The sequence below is a fragment of the Mercenaria mercenaria genome, chromosome 4, assembly GCF_021730395.1.
Source record: "Mercenaria mercenaria strain notata chromosome 4, MADL_Memer_1, whole genome shotgun sequence".
Classification (NCBI taxonomy): domain Eukaryota; kingdom Metazoa; phylum Mollusca; class Bivalvia; order Venerida; family Veneridae; genus Mercenaria; species Mercenaria mercenaria.
This window is the reverse complement of record NC_069364.1, coordinates 49,138,225-49,160,883: the sequence shown is the minus strand read 5'-3', so window position 1 is coordinate 49,160,883 and position 22,659 is coordinate 49,138,225. Positions and strand designations below refer to the sequence as shown.

At 34.9% G+C, this 22,659-nt stretch overlaps 1 protein-coding gene across 1 annotated transcript; it reads right to left on the bottom strand.

Moving 5' to 3' along the window:
* Positions 1–7,363: 7,363 nt before the first annotated feature.
* On the bottom strand, positions 7,364–15,871 carry LOC123551625 (uncharacterized). The gene is made up of 4 exons (XM_045340689.2): positions 15,714–15,871; positions 10,964–11,057; positions 9,384–9,538; positions 7,364–8,928 (listed from the first exon to the last, which is right to left on the bottom strand). The coding sequence occupies exons 1-4, from the start codon at positions 15,772–15,774 to the stop codon at positions 8,744–8,746; spliced, it is 495 nt and encodes a 164-aa protein (XP_045196624.2). The 5' UTR covers positions 15,775–15,871; the 3' UTR covers positions 7,364–8,743.
* Positions 15,872–22,659: the final 6,788 nt, after the last annotated feature.

The window sequence follows — 22,659 nt, the reverse complement described above, 5'->3', positions numbered from 1 at the left end:
AATACTTTTGGGTAAACTCGTGCTAGCATAGTTTTATTTGAATTAAAGCTAAGTTCTTCAAGTTTTTTTGCCGTTTGTTTTAGGAATATGTATGTAAAGGTTTGATGTTCTGAATTTTGACACCTATTTTCTATACGCTTTTTTACAAAGATGGTAAAATGATAAACGCAGCCGAGTAGTACTTGCTAGAACTCTTTTTTTTCTGATATTCAAAGCAAACAATATCAGAAGTAGAACAATATAATACAGCATATGGACCGTTACTCACAATAGTCACAAAGATTAAACGTTACTTCAGATTCCAGATGAAATATCTCAAACAATGTGCCATGATATTTTTGAGGACATTTTTTCTGTGTTTCATTTCCTTTTTAGCTCACCTGTCACGAAGTGACAAGGTGAGCTGTTGTGACCGCTTGATGTCCGTCGTCAGTCGTCCGTCACGATTTCTTAAAAAATCTTCTTCTTGAAAACCACTGGGCAGAATTACACCAAACTTCACAGGAATGATCCTTGGGTGCTGCCCCCCCCCCCCCCCCCCTTCCTTCAAAATTGTTTAAAGAATTGAATTCCATGCAGAACTCTGGTTGCCACCCGAAAGGAAAAACTTTTGAAAATCTTCTTGTCCAAAACCACAGGGCCTAGGGCTTTGATATCTGGTGTGAAGCATCATCTGGTGGTCTTCTACCAAAATTGTTCAAATTATCCCCCTAGGGTCAAATATGGCCCCGCCCCGGGGGTCACATGGTTTATATAGACTTATATAGGGAAAAACTTCGAAAATCTTCTTGTACAAAACCACATGGCCTAGGGCTTTGATATTTGGTATGTAGCATCATCTAGTAGTCCTCTACGAAGATTATTCAAATTATTCCCCTAGGGTCAAACATGGCCCCGCCCCGGGGGTCACATGGTTTATATAGACTTATATAGGGAAAACTTTGAAAATCTTCTTGTACAAAACCACGTGGCCTAGGGATTTGATATTTGGTATGTAGCATCATCTAGTGGTTCTCTACCAAATATTTTCAAATTATCCCCCTAGGGTCAAATATGGCCCCGCCCCGGGGGTCCCAAGTTTTACATAGACTTATATAGGGAAAATACTTTAAAAATCTTCTTGTCTGAAACCGCAACACTTAGACCTTTGATATTCGGTTTGTGGCATTGTCTTATGGTCCTCAACCAAAATTGCTCAAATTGTACCCCTTGGGTGAAAAGAGGCCCTGCCCTGGGGGTCCCAAGTTTTATATAGACTTATATAGGAAATAGCTTTAAAAATCTTCTTGTCTGAAACCATACGACCTAGGCTTTTGATATTTGGTATGATGCATTGTCTAGTAGTCCTCTACCAAAATTGTGGGATTAAAAGAGGCCCCGCCCTGGGATCACTTAGTTATTATGTGAGTTATATAGGAAAAACACTTCAAAAATCATCTGATCCAATTTCCAAGACTGTTTAATTATAATTATCTGATGATCCCAAGTAATATGATGTCACTTGACTGTGACCTTGACCTACTGACCTACTTTTTTTTTTAAGATATAGCCTTGAAATTTTGATTACACAAAATGTAAAACTGAATTTCATTGACCATGAATGTGACCTACTAACTTTCTTAATATTCTATCATCAGTTTGACATTTGAAACATGTAGCTCATATTACTCAGGTGAGCGATCCAGGGTCATCATGACCCTCTTGTATACTACTTATTCCACACTAAAACGTTTCTGCTGGAATAAGTTCAACCCCTAACGTTAAAATGACCAGCCTAATGGCCAAGTATCTCTGTCAAAAATTCATTAAGATTGTGACAAAATTTTGACTTCAGGGGCCGTATTCATAAAGCATCTTAAGTATAAGTATAAGAAATTGATTATTTACTTAAGTATTACTTAGGTAAGAAATTTATTTTACTTAAGTATATTTGTTATTCATAAAACAACTTAATAAGTAATTCTTGGCTTTTATTGTGTACGAAAACATTAAAAAAGATCCATTAATTTCAGAGAGATAAAACATGCACAATTATGTTTAAAGTGCTTTTATCTGAAAAACAACACTTTATCGTACGCCATTTTGTTTTCTGACTTAAGCCATTTCTTACGTATCTTAAGTTTAAGTTGTTTTATGAATAGGACTTTAGTTTTTTACTTAAACTTAAGCTAAAATCACCACGAACTTAAGTAAAGTCTTCAACTTAAGTCAAAACTTATACTTAAGATGCTTTATGAATACGGCCCCAGTAGTATGAATAGACGGCAACAGGTCACCTTGAGCACGGGTTTTATGCTTGTCATTCCCGTCTTTACCACATGTCTTTTTATCAGGTTATATTTTCCTTCGACACGGAGTACGGTAGGACTTGACTGACTCCCGTCCTTATTTGTTCTTATTTACATACATTATTGGGTATTTAAGATTTATTCATCAAGGGGAAATAACTTCAGAAGGTTGTTTCTACATGGACATTTTTATTGCCCCTGGCTCCGAACACAGATAAAATGTGCTATTTTAGAGGCTTAAATTTTTTCATAAAACGTTTGCAGTATTTATATACAAAACATAACCATGCAGTCAGGGAGCCAGGCTACGGGTAGACAGACGGGACAAAGTGACTCCAATACAGCTGCCTCCACCAACGTATTTGGTTAGGACTTCTGAATGATAGACCAATAGAATCTATGTAAACTTGTTTGATACCTCTGTTGCCAGTTATTATTTTCAACTGAATGCACTTTCTGTAGGAGAAGAAAACTAATAGACAACAATTTTTTTTCATTTCAAATTTATTTTATACATATTAAATACAATGAATTCACTCCTTTGTGGAACTGGCATATTGACTCCTTTTGGTTCTCCAAGGTTACGTCCCGTTCCTTGAAAATAAAGTGATAAAGCATTATAAAGATATCCATTTTTTTTTAATTCTTGTTCAAAACAAGTGTGACAGGAAAGGCCGTACCGGCGACAGTAACCATCAGAACAAATCAACACCCTTTACAATATTTACAAATTTATTTACAAAAGATGATTATTAACAATGAATAGATATGAAAAGAAAAAAAAACTGATTAGAAGAAAGACAAAAAAAAGAAAGTTCAGTATCTCTAGATACAAAAGTTCTTATAGTCCATTCTAATCTGACGTGACACAGGTCTTTAATGTAATTGTGAACTTTAAGTAGCACAAACAAAACAGCTTCTAAATTCAAAATACAGTCCCTTTAAACCGTGAATACGTTGATTCCGTATTGGCTCCCTATGGTGGTAGGTGATTGCATCCCTGAGCTGACTTCAGAGGATAACAAAAATCATCGTCTTTGCGGTTTACGGCACCACCATGGGACGAAAGCTCTGCGCTGGGAATATCACATCCAGGCGAGTGAAGACAAGTGAACCTCGGGCATTGTACTTCCGGGTTATGACATCACCAGGAAAAATCGTCTGGCGGAAGAAGCTAAAATATATAACATATGGTAAGCACCATAGCAAAACAAATAAGTCAGGGCATAAAACTACTCCTTTGGGTACACCATACCTCCGTAGGCTCCCATAAATAATACGTGCTACTTATACAAAACATATGTGCTACTAAGTTCATACGTCACATGATTAAAATACGTCACTTATTACTTCCATTATTACAAAGATTACTTACTTAAAGATTAAAGTTAAAGTATGAAAAAGATATGAAAAGTTTATGATGAAACATTATAGATACGGACATGATAAACTGCAGCTATTATTTACAACTACAAATTAACAAAATTCAATATAAATCAAACGTTATATCATAGTTGGCATCCATATAATATCAAATGCCATACACTACAACGGACATTAATTAGATGTGCTATAGACTGGCACACAATTACCAATTACAATAATATATTACATACATGGTACTAGACTTGCCATATAGATTTATACATAACAATACAATGCAGTAATGGCGTTGCATAATTAACAAAAATGTTTGACATAAGTTTTTGAAACAAAGTACTTTATAAATATCATGTTACAAATTTCAGTACAAATTTTACATCTTATAAAAATGAAACATTTTAGATTCCTCTTTCCAAATAATTTACAAAAGTCTGAAAAATTTAATAAATCATCCTGACATACCGAAACTAGCTAAAATCACATGCCGAAAAGTAAATGTTACAGAATTCTGTAGAATGAACAAAAATTTACCAAATAAAAATCGTAATGCAAAAATCATACAAAAATCTAACAAATAAATTTCTTACCTCGATCGAGCATAAATTTCTAGCAAGAAAATAATTCAGACATAGATTCGTCTATAAAGTCGTAAGGTGGTGTGCGCAAGGCATATCTAGTCCAGTCTATTTAAAGGATAATGTCCCGCCAAATACTAAATTTCATGGGATTTACGGCTAAGCCGTGAGCTATGACTATTGTCATTTTCACGGGATTCACGATATAGCCGGGAAATCTAACTACTTTGGCGCGAATTTAAATTGACAATTTGAGGCCCATTATAGTGGTTTTGGGGATAAAAACATAAATTACTGAAGTTTATAAAATATCAACTTTCTTATTACTGAACAGAATTTAATGAAATTTACATGGAAATTTAAGTTATGAAATACAGAAAAACATGAGAGGTATTTCATGCGTGAAATTTGACATTTACCTCAATAACTCAAAAATTTACAAAAAGATGATGCAATACCTGCATTTACAATACATATAAAATAAGGCCCGTATGTCAATTTGTGACAACAAGTCACGAATTAGAAAAATAAACGCGATAAAACGATCAACTAAATTTGTTTAAAAGCAGCTCTACGTCATGAAATTTATTTTACTTGTCCAGATTTCTGTAGTTTATATGACGAAATTTTCTTTTAATTTTTAAACGTTTAATGTCACTATAATTAAGATTTTCATTTTTCATATGATATTTTTTATCATTTTATTATATAAACATATTATAACATAAATTTGGTAATAAGTATATGTTACTCTTTTATTAAAACGATATGTACAACTTCTTCAAAATAAGGCAAAAATTACGCAGGCCTAGATATCTAAGTACTACTTTATATAATCGAAATGATATGTGCTTAATATGCACAGATTCTAAATTGATTAATAGGCGCGCAGAATAAATCACTAGACATCAACACACTTCTTTATAATTTGTCACAACGTGTTATAGACTGGTTCCCTGCGAACTTCAAAAAATAAAAGTAAACGTTACAAACCGATGCTATTCAGTTAGTATTATCATTTGAAATGCATTTATGAAGTTTCATTCAGTTTCAATTAGTAATAATTGAGATTTCTGAGAATCGTTTACAAGCTGTCTAAATGCGATGCCAACGCCGTCACCGATGCCGGACGTATAGCAATATCTCTGATGACTTCCGTCTCGGCGAGCTTAAGTAATCATGTTATAAATCATGAAATGTTTTAATGATGTACAATATATGATGGCAACCATATTAATAATGTTTCTTGCAGAGTTGGAAAGAAATGTGATTTTGATAGAAACAACATGAGTAGGCCATTTGAAAATCTTGTATCGTTAACCTTTAGCCTGCTGGCGGCAAGTGGTTTTGTCTTTTTGTCTTTGCGACCAGTGCGGACCAAGATCAGTCTTTGCTATTCAGTCAGTAAAGTTTCAGTGAGCATCCATTCAAATAATAAATGGTTCTGCCGAAATTGAATGATGGAACAGTCCATTAAAAAAAATAGCAGGGTAAAGGCTAATAAATTGTAATTTACAAAGTAACTAATTCGTGTTACAGAGCATGTCATAGGACTGTACTACAAAATTAATGCATTTTTACTAATGATTTAACATAAATTATGATAATGATCAATAAATAAAGTTCTGTTCACACTTTTTCCAAAGTTTGATCGACTCTCAATCTACTGTTTCTAAATAGTTTATTAAAATTACTTCAATATTCTTAAAGCAAAGACAGTTATATGTTCAATACATGTCAAAATGTTTTTATTTCTTATACAGTACAAATGATACATATTTTACGTTTGAAATTCTAACCAAACCGAAAGCACTTTCAAAAAGGAACGAACAATTTGCATCGCCCTTTACAAGCATATCAAAAGTCACCTTTTTAGCCTTTAAATCCCTGTGCCCTAGATGAACCACTGAAGTTAACAACTTAATCAACATCAACTTTAAATATGTTCAATTATCCTTTATAATAAATCTGTCACAGTTGTCGGACGTAGTAAATCATGTCTTTTCATATAATTTTCATTTATATTTGAGCCGTGCCATGAGAAAACCCATATATTGCATTTGCGACCAGCATGGATCCAGACCAGTCCAACCCGTTGCGTAATTATCACTTTCATTTCATTTCAGTTTGATATTCAAACTTTATTGTAATTTTCATATTTAGAATGTTAGCGACAACTTCCCAATTGAAATTTTATGGAACAGTACTGGCAAAGCTTCGAACATTGTGTCAATTGATTATAACCGTATTTACGCCCGGCAGCAGCAAGGTTTGTGTACATTGGTCAATATCGTCCCTTTCTGCTGAGATCACCACACAGGAAGCAATCAAGTTTATAAACACGATAAAGAAGGCTAAACTGGCCATTAGCAGGCCCCGGGCACAAATGGGGATCGAACGTTCGTCCCTCTGTTCATGGCCACAGGATATATACTTCTGTTTAGGATATGACTGTGCTGGTATACCCATTACATACAGAAGAATGCATTATGATTTAAGCGAACTGTCCTAATCATAGAGGCAAATATTATGGTTAAAATCTGTGTAAAGAAGGTTAAATTGGCCATTTTTGCTCTCCAGGCACACATTAGGACCAAACCTTTGTTCCCCTGTTCACGGCCACAGGGCACATCCCGCTTTTTATGGTAGTAGGTATTCCCTTACTTATACGACGATGTTGCATTAAAAAGATGCTATTATCATCATAAAAGCAGTAATGAAGGTTATAAATACTGTAAAGAAGGCTAAATCGACCATTTTTACTCTAAGGGCTCACCAAGGCGGCAGTTGTTCAGCCGCAGCAACGAGCCTCTTCCGTGAGCGACAGACACTTCGCCGCTCGGGCTATAGTTGAGTTCTATCCCATGCGACAGCAGCTGTGTAAAAACATCCGTAGACGGCTCTCTGAGAGCAAGGACTCTTGTATTCCGCACTTGCCAACCAGACGGTGGTTGGCACGACCTTTGGACCTCACTCGTCTCAGGATCGGCGAGCCGCGTCGAATGGTGCCGGTCCCGTCCCTCTACGACCGCTCGTTGTCCAGCTACGCACTTATGTTGGATAATGTAGCTCAGTGCAGACATTTGTAAAGAAGGTTGTAGGCATGACAAGGCACAGTAAGAGGCAAGGCAGTATTTTATTCAAATATCTCATTTATTTACTTCAAAATATAGCAAACATCATCCATAGTAGTCATTCATACATACATACAAGGGTCTATGGTAACATATGCAGTTATATTTGAAAACCACTCCAGTTAAAGGGACTGCCTACTTCTTTGAAGTAGTTTGACTACATGTTAATATGTTTTATAGTACGGATTTAGGACCTTTAAAGATTTTATAGTTGACAAATCTGGATACTAGATCTACCTCTCCAGATAGAGCCTTTCTGTGTGTCTTTGCCGATAGAGATAGCGTCCCTAAAGAGGACAATACAAGTGACGAAGATCCTAGAAAACCGGACTATTTAGAAGTCTTCAAGAAAATGTCATATGAACCTTAAAATCAGCACGTTACATCTTCAGATGATGTCAAATAGGTACCCAGTGGGAGGGGGAAACATGATTTATCCATATGACGTCACAAAGTATTCATTTTAACACGATTAACTTTGGAACAATTTCGTATTCATGATTCCATACTAGATATTGGCGAATCTTAGACGTCTTAGTGATCATGAAATAACAAAACGATGACAGGTTCATTTAATTAAGGATTTGAAAATAATTTTAAAATATGTACTAGATTTATAAAGGTATTAATCAACGGTAAGAGAATTTCCAAATAAATCGGGTATAGAAGTGGTTTCCAGATGTGGTAAAAGTGTCCTAGTATTTGGACGAAATGAACTTCCTTACATTATTCTACGTTATGTGGATAAATGACGTTACGCCGTCACTCGTGCAGAACTACCCTTTTATGTTTCATTAATATCTAAAGAAAGATACTTTTCCATATATATAAAAACAGCCGTCAGAATTGAGACAAGTTATATAATTTTTTATAAAAGCTGTTTATATTGTGGCGGCCATTTTAAAAAAAAGATCTGTTGTTTTTCATCATTAAATTAATACTGGGTGGTTTAAAGAGTACAAATAAATTTTTTGTGTAGCTTTACATCATCTATGTCTAGCATGTGTCTATTTTCATTTGCCCATTTTGAGATATTATGCTTTGGTACACTTTATTTTTGAAATTTCCATGGTCTGGCGAAGAATTCCTGAAAGTTTCATTCTTGTATCACCATTTGCTATATTCTCCTAATGTCAGCCCCACTAGTAATAACGAAACATTAAAGACAAATTTGATAATATCAAAAACGTAAATAATGCAATTTAAATAGTATCACAGTTTGCCTATGAGCAATTCCTAGCATTTCGTGGATATGCTAGATTGTCTATAGCCGCTTTAAATCACAGGCTTTATGGTGGAAACCAAATTGCTGTAACCCGTATGACTGTTTCCCTGCGACGAATACGAGAATTAAATTTATGGTTTAATTTTTCTCGGTAGGCGGATAATATACTTGTGGTGGAGGAAATGCTGCGTTATTAAATCCCGCTTTATTATTGCTTTCTGGCTGCTGGAAACCGTACTGCTGTTGACCGTAAGATGGCATTCCATAAACTGGTAGATCATAACTAGGTTGTCTTAACTGTTCCGTTGCGACAACAGCAACTCCTGAAGTAATGAATAATAAATTGACGCATTTTACTAAAATATAGCTCCAGCTTTGGACAACAATTAAATTAAATATTGATATACCAGCCTGTTAATATTATGTTAAAACATCTAAACTAGCAATCAATTTGAATATGTCAAATATAGTCACGTTAACTGGATAAGTTTGTTATACAAGTTAAGCATATTCCATAACGATTACAAAATGACCACTATGTGCATGAAAAAAATCACTATTCATGGTATGCTCTGGTTTAGAAACATGCACGTTGCATATATGTGCAGTCTGATCATAATCTGCACTCTTCGCTATTTAGTCAATAAATGTTCAGTAAACATCCCTTCAAACGATAAATGGCACTGCCCACATTGGAAGATGGGCCAGTCTATTACAGAAATTTAGCATGGTAAGGGTTAACCAAAATGTTACATTAAGTTACGTAGTTTGACCGTACCAGGCTGCTGTACTGGTTCCACAATTTGTCTCTGTTGTTGCTTTTTCTTTACACAATGACGTTGCACACAAAAGCAGCAGATTATGAAAAAGAAAACTCCACCCACTATACCAACAATTGCCCCAGCTGGTAAGTCTGGTCCTGAACTGCCTTCACTACAAGAAAGATTATTTCGAATAGTTCACTTTATATCTCATGCTCGACATGATTGAGTCGTCTGCTTTTGCGACCAGTGTAGATCTTGACCAGCCTGCACATCCGTGCAGTCTGAGCAAGATTTCCACTGTTCGCAATTCAGTCAGTATGTGGTATGGTTTTGGTATGCATCCCTTCTAACAGTCAATGGTACAGTCGAAATTGAAAGATGGACTAGTTCATTATAGAAATTTAGTAGAGTAAGGATTAAGTATTTTTTCTTTGAAGGCAATTAAGTGAAAGAGATGTTGATACTTTATCACAGAAATACATATAGCTTAAAATATATATTCAATAAACTCTAAACCTTGATTTTGTCGTTTCCTTAATGTCATTTACTTCAAAGCATATGGAAACGTATAATGTGGCGTAGGGTTTCAATAGGCCTGCATATACATCTTTAATTACCTAGCAAGTTCTGGTGTTTTCATGCATGCCAAGTATGTTATATTAAACAAGTGACCGATTATTGCAGCGGTAATACAAAAGTCCCCAACCGGTTAAAAAAAACAATCACAAAAACAAAAACAAAAAAATATTGCTTCACCTTCAATAGTGACCTTGACCGGCAACCATGGATCATGTGCGCGACACATAGTCTAATTATGGGGAACATTTCTGTGTAGTACTAAAAAAATCCTTCAATGTAATTAAAAGTAATGGAACAAATTTTTACTTGACCTTGAATAGTGACCTTGGCCTTTAAGCGACAAGCATAGATCATGTGTCGACACATTGTCTCATCATGGGGAAGGTTTGTTTGTAGCACTAAGACCTTGAGCATCGACCTACCAGCATAACTCATGAACATGCATAATCTACATATTGTCCTCTATTCACATATCGCGTTTTATTAACCTAGCTTGAATCCTTTTTGAATTATCGGGGGATCCAGATTTGCTGACGGACTGACGGACGGACAGACGGACGCTCCCACATATGGGTATTTATGTGGCTACTCATTTGGTATCTGCATTCTTTTGACCATGGGGAGGGTGGATATTCTTAAAGTCCCTCCGGTAAAACATAAATAAGGTTAAGGCAGTGCTCGATATTGTATCGCCTAGATTCAACGAGAGCCAACCATGGTAGACCTCTGGTATGCTGGAATGCATGTACACGTAACACAACACTATTTTTTCCTTCTTGACTCAAAAATATTTGACACAAAAGTGGTAGATGTTTTTAACCTAGATAGTTTGAAATACTTTAAAAACTGAAATATGAGAAATGAGTATGTTGATAAACAGAACTTATAACTAAATTATTACTAAAACAATAAAAAAGTATTAAGAATGTCCCTATCAACGGATCATTTGTTTATTATTATTATTATTATTATACCAGATTTATGCCTTGACGTGTCTACTTATGATAATATTTACCAGCACTTGGTGTCACCATTACAGCAGTAGTACCCGTCTTCGCAGTAATACTCGTAGTCAGTTGTAGAGTAGCACACTTCATACCCAAATACATCTGAAAGCATACAAATAATATGAGCCGTGCCATGGGAAAACCAACATAGTGGCTTTGCGACCAGCATGGATCCAGACCAGCCTGCGCATCCGCGCAGTCTGGCCAGGATCCATGCTGTTCGCTAACAGTTTCTCTAATAGCGATTGGCTTTGAAAGCGAACAGCATGGATCCTGACCAGACTGCGCGGATGCGCAGGCTGGTCTGGATCCATGCTGGTCGCAAAGCCACTATGTTGGTTTTCTCATGGCGCGGCTCATATGGTAAACTAACGTTGTTATGTAGAGATGAACTCATAATTATACGCATTACTAGTATTTTCAAACAGCCTGAAAATGATAACTTTTGTGGCCCCATGGATCAATATTTGAAAAAGAATAAGACAAATGATATAGATGATAAAATATTTCCAGATGACTCAGTATTTGTAAACATTTTTATCCTGAAATTGGTACAATTCGTGATTATTTTGAAACATGACAATCTACCAGGAAGATGTGTAAGATACATACTACAACTACGTGCCCAATAGATCGACAATCCTTCATCTTGTATTCAAATTTGAGTATATACCTGGTAGTTGTTTACTCATACAACAGACCTGTTTACTAACTGTATAAAATTGACAGCTATTGAAGTTGTTTTCATACCTTTTGCTTAACAAAAAAATGACATATGAAATTTTGAATAGAAATGACGCTACTGAGTGGATTATTGAAATCTAATATCTAAATCATCTAATACATTCAAAGAGATAATTATTTTACAAGATTGAAAATACACTTGAACGTGCGAACAAAAACATACGCATTTTCTTTAAAAAAAAAAAAAGAAGTCAACGTATATAAAGTATTTAACTGTTTTACAACATAAATATCTAACGCCATGTTGTCTCAGTAGATCTAAAACTTTAAATAAAATTTTAGTTGTATTATATCAGTCTCTATGTATATCGTCTAGGAAAATAACTTCGACAAGTAGAATCTTCATACTTTGCTGTAAAGTCGCAGAAAATAATATTTGAGCCGCAACATGAGAAAACCAACACAGTGCATTTGCGACCAGCATGGATCAAGACCAGCCTGTGCATCCGCGCAGTCTGGGCAGGATCCATACTATTCGCTTTCAAGTCCTATTGCAATTATAGAAACCATTAGCGAACAGCATCCGCGCAGTCTGGTCAGGATCCATTCTGGTCGCAAATGCACTATGTTGGTTTTCTGATGGTGCGGCTCATTTATTTTTAATGAAAGGACTTCTGTCCTTAAAACCAGCTAATATCTATGAAATGACTTTAGTTTTATGACTTGAATAAAACTAAAGTCTTTATTTAAAAGCGGCTGCAAGGTTTTTTGTTGTGAACATAAGATATATTACTTTCGTTTTAGATCTTATTTTCTATATTTCTTTCTCATAAATTGTCATAAATTATCATAGATATGAATATCCTATAACAAGAGGGCCAAGATGGCCCTAGGTCGCTCACCTGAGAAACACACCATAACAGTGTAAACATGTTTGACCCAGTAATTCATGGAAACAAATATTCTGACCAATTTTTCTTAAGATTGGACCAAACATCTTGAGTGTAAACAAGCCTTTCCTTTGATTTGACCTAGTGTCCTAGTTTTTGGCCCATATACCCACATTCGAAATCATCCAAGACTATAAACATCAATATAAACATTCTGACCAAATTTCATGAAGATATAGTCATAAACGTGGCCTCTAAAGTGTTATCAAACTTTTCCTTTGATTTTATGAATATCCAGTTTAAAATGCAGCCCCTAGTGCGTTTTTTCTTTGATTTGACCAGGTGACCTAGTTTTTGACCCCAGATGACCCATACTCGAGCTTGACCTAGATTGCATCCAGACAAACACTCTGATTAAATTTCATGAATATCGGTTGTAAAATGCAGTCCCTGGTGCTTAAACAAGGTTTTTCTCTGATTTGACCTAGTGACTTAGTTTTTGATTCAAGATTACCTTCATTCATTTCGAATTAATATCTCGAAATTTCGAGTTACGTATCTTAAAATTTCGAGTTACTGACTCGAAATTTCAAGTTACTAACTACAAAAGTTTACGTTGATATATAGGTCCTGGCCAAGATTAGGTACCTGGTTATTCCACTGGGCAGCCCTACCTGGTCATATAATTAAGATGACCGTACAGTGTTTGCTCTTAGAAAATATCAATATTTCAACGATGTTTATTTATTTATTGATTTTGTTTGGTTTAATTATAGGTCATAATTATGGTGACTTCCCAGCTTTTATGTTGGAGGGAGACCTCAGATGCCTAAAACATGTTTAAGTCTGGAAGATTTTCAACCAAGTTTGAGCCCATATGCCAATGAAATATAGATATACCCTAAATGAAAGTGTAGTTACGAGTCTGACCAAGATGTGGTACCTGGACAGATCTAGCTAGATTTTGAGGAGAGGTCATAGAACGTGACCGGGAAGTATTCAAACTTACAATACTTCAGTATTTTGACCATATCTGGAAGGTTTTCAACCTTGTTCGAGCCTCTACCTCACGAACATACTATACATGTAAATGTGGGTATATATCCTAGATACAGTTTGAAATATATTGTAGCTCCAGAGGCTATGGTAGGTCATACATTGATGTATAGTAGTATATGTTCAAGTTCCTATTTGTTCGGAACAATATATGGATGTGTAGATAGACGATTCCACTTCGAAGAGTCAAAAGTCATCCATTACTTTTTTCGGCCTTTGACAGACAGATAGACGTTCAAATTTTGTGGATAAAAGGGCAAGATAGTAACTCGAAACTTTCGAGTTACTCACTCGAAAGTTTGAGTTACGAAAGTCGAAAATTCGAGTTACTAACTCAAAATTTCAAGATAATAAGTCGAAATTCCAGGTCAGTAACTCGAAATTTCGACTAACGTAACACAAAATTTCGACATAGTAACTCGAAATTTCGAGCTAGGTAAGTCGTAATTTCGAGTTACTAACTCGAAACTTCAAGTTCACACAAGAACGCACCTGGCACTTATGCTCTTCTGTAACTGTGGGTACTTTCAGCACATGAAATAAGAATTGCGAATATCCATACACGTGTATTTCTTTAATATCAAAAATAAAGTTAGCATTGAATTTTTATACGACACTAAAGGGAGACTAAATCTTTTTTAGCTGTTTAAGGAATGGTACTCTCATTCTTCACATGCTCTTCGCTAAATCAGAATAACATCCCAATATGTTTAGCTATTAGGTTAGTAAACGTTTAAATAACAGGTTAAAAAAATGGTTTTTCTGACACTGAAATGCTGTACAGTACTGATCATAGAGTCTTTAGGGTGTAAATCATTAGCGTGCAACCTTGCAACCTTTACATCTGGGAACAGTTGTTATTCTTTTTCAAATGAGCCGCATCATGACAAAAAACAACATAGTGCGGCTGCGACTAGCATGGATCCAGACCAGCCTGCGCATCCGCGAAGTATGGTCACGATCCATGCTGTTCGCTTTCAATACCTATTGCAGTTAGAGAAACCATTAGCGAACAACATGGATCCTGATCCATGCTGTTCGCAAACGCACTGATCTGTGCCTTTTTAATTATGTTCACACGCTTCTATTTATATTAACATCAATATCTGGACCTACTTCAGAAGAAAATTCCTTGACATTTCCTATTTCCATCTATTCATTTTTCTTTTCCTAAAACAATGTAATTAGAATCTGCTTTCTTTTTTAAATCACGATTAATTGCTTCCACCAGTATAATGTATACTGAGTACAACAGAATTGAAACCTAATCCTGTTTTCGGAATATTCGGACGTAAATATGTAGATTGTTTCGGATTGATAATCCATGTGTTTGCATGTCGTAAAATGTAAATAAACCAGTCATGATCAATAAAGGTAGTAAAAAAGCAAAACAAAATATGTCCTTACATAATCTTGTTCCGCTTTTTGTACAAAACAGCGATCAATATTAAAAAAAAAACCAAAATCCACGTCGTTTGATAATCTTTAATTGATAATATTTATCTTAATTCATAAAAACAATCGGAACTGCAATAAAACATGCCCAGTTGAAATAGCACCAATATCGCAAATTCAATATATAGTATCTGGATTTTGCTGGAGTAGGTTTAGATTTTACAAGCTACAATCTACTGAATTTTCGCGAGCGAATAAGATCAATCAAATAGTTTTACCTGACGTTAAGAATAACAAGGGAGCTAAATCATATCTTACTGTCCAGTTTAAAAGTTTTACATCCGTTAAGATTCGCCCTTATTTGTTTGCTTTGGGTTTAGCGCCACTTTTTCAACAGTATTTCAGTTATATAACGACGGGCAGTTACCTGCATTCTATACCAGTACTAATCTGTTCTCCACAAGTAACTACCAACTTCTCCACATGAATCATAATCTCGGCTTTCATGTTAATCTTATAAAGGTGCGAACAGAATATAATGAAAGCCGGGCAAATGTTTCGACAGTTTAAATAAGTAGTACAAGACAATATTCAAATATTATTTCTTCTAAGTATTAGTGCTTTTGTTAAAAAGTAACATGATACAATAAAATAGAAATATTAATTTATTATATTCATTAATAATATTATATTATAATTTTTTTCTTAATTTAGGTAAACACTATGCACTTACCCGAAATAAATGATGATATTAGCAGCAAACTTAGATATAGCGTTTGATTTAGAACCTCCATATTTCTGTTGATACTCGTATTATAATAAACCAACGAGCAATATTTCTTCGTTTATATAGGTTAAAGAATAAGGCACTGCACCTTAAGCAGGGTGTGTTGTTTATTTGCCATGGCTGGGCCAATGAAAACCCAACTTTAATTTTAATAAACACTATCGATCGATGTATTTATTATTTAACGTGTACTTTTAAACATTTAGTGACGCAAAACAAACATGATTTTGCTTGTTTTCTTTCTTTTTAGAATAAAGAATGAGCTATAGCACACGTTAATGACTAATATGTTTACTGGCACTCAAAAAGTTGTCAACGTGACTTTTTGACTGAATTTCTATTTCTGAATTTCTGAATTTACTTATACTGAACACAGTGTCATGTCAAAATCAATTTAAAGTTAAATTTGAAAATACTTTTGGGTAAACTCGTACTAGCATAGTTTAATTAAAGCTAAGTGTTTCAAGCTTTGTGAGCACTGAATATTTATGGCGGATCATCAAGGAACATATTCTGAAAAGTTCATATTTTGAATCTAATAATAATTGACTTCAAAATTCATTGGTTCTAGTCCTCAGTGTCGTCCCGTTTGATTGGACGTCTTACACAGTCACATAAAATCCTCACATTCCTATGATTGTTAATCAGTATTAGTATGATATTTGTTTAGCTTAATTTATGCATTGGTAAGCATGGCCGATGGTTCCGTCCAACGCATAGATATTCAAGAAATGAAAAGCATCATTTAATGAACACCGTTACTTCGTTATACTAAGTTCCAGGCACTAATAACTAATTTGATAAGGGAGATATGATGGATCACCAGAGTCCGCCTTTTTACCACTAACTTGCTGTCGGCTACCATAGCGTTCTTTCTCTTGTAAATATATAGTTCGGCCATAGCCGGGTTGGCTTTGATGGTTTGCAGTTGTGAGATCCGTTGGAAGCAGAAAACGCAATCTAACAAAATAATAACAGATTTGGTTTGAATGAGCCTGTTCGTGAAAGTTACCTATGCAAAACACCTTAATCTAAATACACCGAGACTTTTTGCAAAACATGTGCGTAGCCCAACGTTTGATTTTAAATCTATACTCAGGGCAATTTTTTAAATTTTGACCCGAGACTACAATATTGAACGCTCTTCCTTTAGTTTATATATTAACGTCATATACGATACAAATGTAGAGAGTATGTAATTTTAGATATATAGATAGGAGTCTTATGCATTGCCAGGTCGTTGCATTACTAGTATTGTCCAAGCCATGTATCTCTACAGCAGAGGCTTCGCCAACACCAACTGATAAGTCTGATGCGTCAGGTCTAAGATGTAGAAAAAAGCAAGAACTTAGAAAAACAAAAAATGCGGTGCATGAATTTAACTGACATCTTTTTGTTGCATTGGATTCTATATTTTTCGGATTGAATGGTTAGGATAGGACTTGACATTATTTCCAGCAGGGCTTATTTCTTGTCAGTCTCATGGAAATATTAACGTATCTATCAAGAATTTATTAATTATTACAGATTTGTTTGTCTTATATCATGTGCTTTTGCTGCAGTTTCTTTAAAATGTTATCGTTCTTGCGATATAAATCGGTTATGTAATAGAGGTTGCCCCGTATACTTTTATATTTCTTTTTACTTAATATAATTCCAAGGTTTCTAGAACTTTCTAAAAATTTCCATTTATGGAATGTAAGAATAATTTGTTTATTTCATATAGTGCTTAGTAACACATAAGCACAGATAATACTTGGCTCATTTTCATCATATAATAAAACAGTCCAAGAAGCATTTAAAATATTTGCCGTAACTTTATAAATTTCGAGCAAATAGTGATGTTATCAAGTACCCCACCCATCTGCAGTAGCATTATGAATACATACTTGTTATAACGTGTACCCAATGAATGTTGTTTTTTCGCTTGTTTCTGAGAAACATATGTTTGAGATACACATGTTTGGTGTTCAACCCCTTTTAACTTCGATGCCGACGAGTTTGTTTTAGAAATATGTAAGTAAAGATTTGGTGTTATGAATTTTGACACCTTTGTTCTCAACGCCTTTTTACAAAGATGGTAAAATTATAAACTAACCTATCAGTATTTGCTAGAAATCATAATAGATATCCAAAGCAAATATTTGCTACAGTAAAACAGAAGTAGAACAATACAGCGTATCGCCCACAGTACTCAGAATTCCAGATGCAATATCTCAAAAATGTGCCATGAGATTTTTGAGGACATTTCATTTCCTTTCATACTACTTATTCCACCCTAAAAAATTTGTTTGGAATTAGTTCAACCCCTAAGGTTAAAATGACCAGCCTAATGGCCAAGTAAGTATGTCTAGACAAACACTCTGTAAAATGTTCATTAAGATTGGGTCAAAATTTTGACTTCAGTAATATGAACAGACGGCAATAGGTCACCTTGAGCACGGGTTTTATGCTTATTATATGTCTTTTTATCAGGTTATATTTTCCCTTCTATACGGAGTACGGGTAGACTAGACTGACTCCCGTCCCTATGTTTGTGAATGTTCTTATTTACATACATTACTAGTATTGTGTATTTAAGTTTTATTCATTAAGGGGGAAGTAACTTCAAAAGGTTGTTTCTACATTGACATTTTTATTGCCCCTGGCTCCGAACACAGATAAAATGTGCTATTTTAGAGGCTTAATTTTTTTTTAAAAAAACAACGTTATAGTATTTAAATACAAAAATGACCAAGCAGCCAGGAAGCCAGGCTACGGGTAGACAGACGGGACATAGTGACTCCAATACAGCTGCCCCCACCAACTCATTTGGTAAGGACTTACTTCTCAGTGTGAAAGACCTATAGGATTTGATACCTCTGTTGCCAGTTATGATTTTAAACTGAATGAACTTTCTGTAGGAGAAGAAAACTAGTACACAACACTTATTTTTCATTTCAAATTTATTTTATATAAATTAAATACAATGAATTCACTCCTTTGTGGAACTGGCATACAGACTCCTTTCTGGTTCTCCAGAGTTACTTCCCTTTGCCTGAAAATAGAGTGATAAGGCATTCTTAAAATATCCATTTTTTCGAATTCTTGTTCAAAACAAGTCACGTATAAAAAATAAACGCGATAAAACAATCAACCTGGTTGAACATTAGAATTTTATGACGTAGGACTTTTTTTAAACAATTTATTTTACTTGTCCAGATTTCTATAGTTTAAATGGCGATCATTTCTTTTAATTTTTTTAAACGTTTAAAGTCACTGTAATCAAGATTTTCATTTTTCATATGATATTTTTTTGTTATTTTATTGAATAAGACAACAATATAATAAATACAAATTCTGAAAAAAAGGCGCGGCCATACATACGTCCAAACTTACTTACACAACAAGACGTCACTGTGTAAGATAGCCTCACGTAGGCTTTCGGGTTAATAGTCAAAACTGTTAATAGAGATCAGAAAGGCAGGTGGGAAATAACGGTTGACTTTTGATCGGCAGTGCAATAAGTGATTTTTACATGACATTAGAAATTATTAATCTTCACAGATTCGTTTTTAAATATTTCAAATAAGGATATGTTGAAAATAAACAAGTCATAAAAGCAATCTATGAACCGACGAGTCTTGTAATAAATCAATACTTCAACTATTTGACCTCGAGGAAGTGAAATAAAGTCTTTCTCTCAATGTTTGTCCGAATTCTGAAACCATAAACCTGGGTTTTATCAGGTCATTCTAAAAATAGACACAGGGGCTGATTAGAGAATGTGCTATACATAAATTATGTATTAAAGATAAATTTGATAGCAAGTATAATTATGTTACTCTTTTAATTAAAATGATATGTACAACTTCTTCAAAATAAGGCAAAAAATACGCAGGCCTAGATATCTAAGTACTACTTTATATACATATGTAATCGAAATGATATATGCTTAATATGCACAGATTCTAAATGGATTAATAGGTGCGCAGAATAAATCACTAGACGCCAACGCACTTCTATAAATAATTTGTCGTGACGCGTTACTTCTTGTGTTTGAAAAATGTCACGTCGACCTGCTGTATTTTTTGCGTCACGTAATAGTGCTTCCCTGATCCATCCACCCACCCGTTTACATAAAAGGCATAATATAAGAATCGAAATAACACATAGCAGATATCAAGCATTCCGATTCGGTTGTAGCCACGTACACATGTAATAATCCACCCGATCTTGTAAATTTATTCTCCCGTTGACGTTAAGTTTTACATTCTTTGCTATGGAACAGTCCGAGTATTAAAACGTAGTTCTGCAGTAAATGATTGTTAAATAAATGTGAAAATGGTGTTCCCTTGAAAGGGGATAATAGCCCGAGGGTTTTATTTGCATGTTTACGTACAATGAAGGAAGAAAAGTTTAGGGTACCATATTTTTTTATTTTTTCCTTTTTGATACAACTAACATCTACTGACAAAAAAGTATATAGGTCTATATAATTATGATGCTAGTATGTATAGGTGAGTATTCCAACTTCTTTTCTTCTTTTTTTATTTACTTATTTATTTATCTATATGAAACTATATAAAAATTAGAGGCTTTTACTTTGTTGCTTATAGTATCGTTTTGGATTAGAAAATAAACTATTCCATGAATCATCAATAGGTCCATAGGTGATAACGCACCAAGAAATATGATAACAGGAGAATTTATAGCAAAATTTTGTTCTTATTCATGGGCCTATTACCTTGCCATAGCCATTTAATGATTTATCATTTAAGTGTACCGCTCTCCGTTTTATTAACATATACGTTGTTTTTTTATATACAAATGATTAATAAATGCTATCGTTTTTGGACAGTATTTTGCAATAAATCAAGAACACTCTTGAATATTCATCGGAAAAAAATACACATTTGAGCCGTGCCATGAGAAAACCAACATAGTGGCTTTGCGACCAGCATGGATCCAGACTAGCCTGCGCATACGCGCGGTCTGGTCAGGATCCATGCTGTTCGCTAACAGTTTCTCTAACTGCAGTAGGCTTTGAAAGCGAACAGCATGGATCCTGACCAGTCTGGTCTGGATCCATGCTGGTCGCAAAGCCACTATGTTGGTTTTCTCATGGCGCGGCTCATTTAATTTTTGTTTGTTTGCTTGTTTGTTTCTTGCGGCATCTTCGTTACAGTCTTCTACTCTGGTCTTGTGGTTCAGCGATGAAATGGTTAACAAAACCTGGCAGATCCATACACATTGGTTTAAATTAAGAAACCAAAAAATATTATAGGCGGTAAATTGGCGGTTTTTTGTCAACAAATCTTAAATACAGACGTTAAGTATTACTTCTCGATTGTTCAAACTATAAGTGAGCAAGTTTAAGCTAACTGGTTTTGTAAAAATATGCACGAGTTCTGCAACGGAAATGTTGTGTGACTTTATGAGCACAATAATTATTTTGCTGAAGATGACAAGTGCAAAACTAGTCATTTCTTTATTACATACACATCTATTATTCTATACATATAAGGTTACTAGTTTTGTAGGAATATGCACGAGTTCAGCAACGGAAATGTTGTGTGACTTTATGAGCACAATATTACTCCGCTGAAGAACAAGTGCAAAAGTAGTAACATTTTTATTACATACACATCTATACATATGTTTACTAGTTTTGTAGAAATAATTGTGCACAAGTTCTGCAATGGAAATGTTGTGCGACTTTATGACCACAATATTGTTCCGCTGAAGAACAAGTGCAAAACTAATAATATTTTTATTACATACCACATTTTTACATATAAATGTAATATAAGTATAATAAATGGGTCAAAATTAAACACTTTATACATATAAGCTTGCTAGTTTTGTAGAAATAATATTGCACGAGTTCTGCAATGGAAATATTGTGCGACTTTATGAACACGATATTACTCCGCAGAAGAACAAGTGCAGAACTAATACTATTCTTATTACATACACATCTTTACATATAAATGTAATATAAGAATAACAGATGGATCAAAATTAAACACTTAATTTTCGAAATCCAGGTAAAATTAAAAGTACAATATTTTTATAGAAAAAAATTATTTCACCAGTCCGTGGCAGTTTATGTACGAACAGCTTTTGTGCTTTATGCTTTTTTCTCTAATGAGTTTTTGAAAATCTAAACATTTTGAATGAAGTGCAGTGAAAATACCTGCACCGCATGTATATTAAGTATTCAAAATAACATACCTGTTTAACCCGACATGAGTCAGTATGGTGCTAACAAGTTCCAACCACAATGTCTGACAGCGTGCTCGAGGGTCGAGGGATCTCGTCTTGGTCGTCATGGGTATGGTCACTATTAGCACTCAAGAAACTTATGTTCAGTTCATTGTCATTTCTGAAACCCACCAGCGGGGACGTAATGGGCTTAGACTTGGTGTTAATCATCTTGGAACGAAGAGGAGTTGCAGCTGCGGTGTAACGTCTGGGCCTTGGCAAGATGTGTTCCTTTGGTTTCATTGGTGTTTCAGCCATTCCAGCGAGAAGATAATCGACGCCGTTGTCGGTATCTGGACTTGTAACAGTTTGGGTCGAAGTTTTATTTTGCACCGTAATAGAAAAATCAAGAGGTCGAGGTTGGTAATTCTGCGCCGGATGGTTTTGAACTGGAGTCTGATACATCGAAGGCACTGAATTGGCACAAAGTGGTCCAAGGTATGGATAATAGGGTGTAACGGTGGACTGAGTTTGGTCCAACTGGTCGGCAGCTTCCGTTGGCCTCGTGGTGAAGCGGGGATCACACATTGACCTCATGTAGTTCATCGCCTGCATATACTGTTCCTGGCGTCTCATGTTATCATCGTGGATCAGCTGCGACAAATTACGAATGTACATCATAGCGCAGCGCAGAGCCCGAATTTTA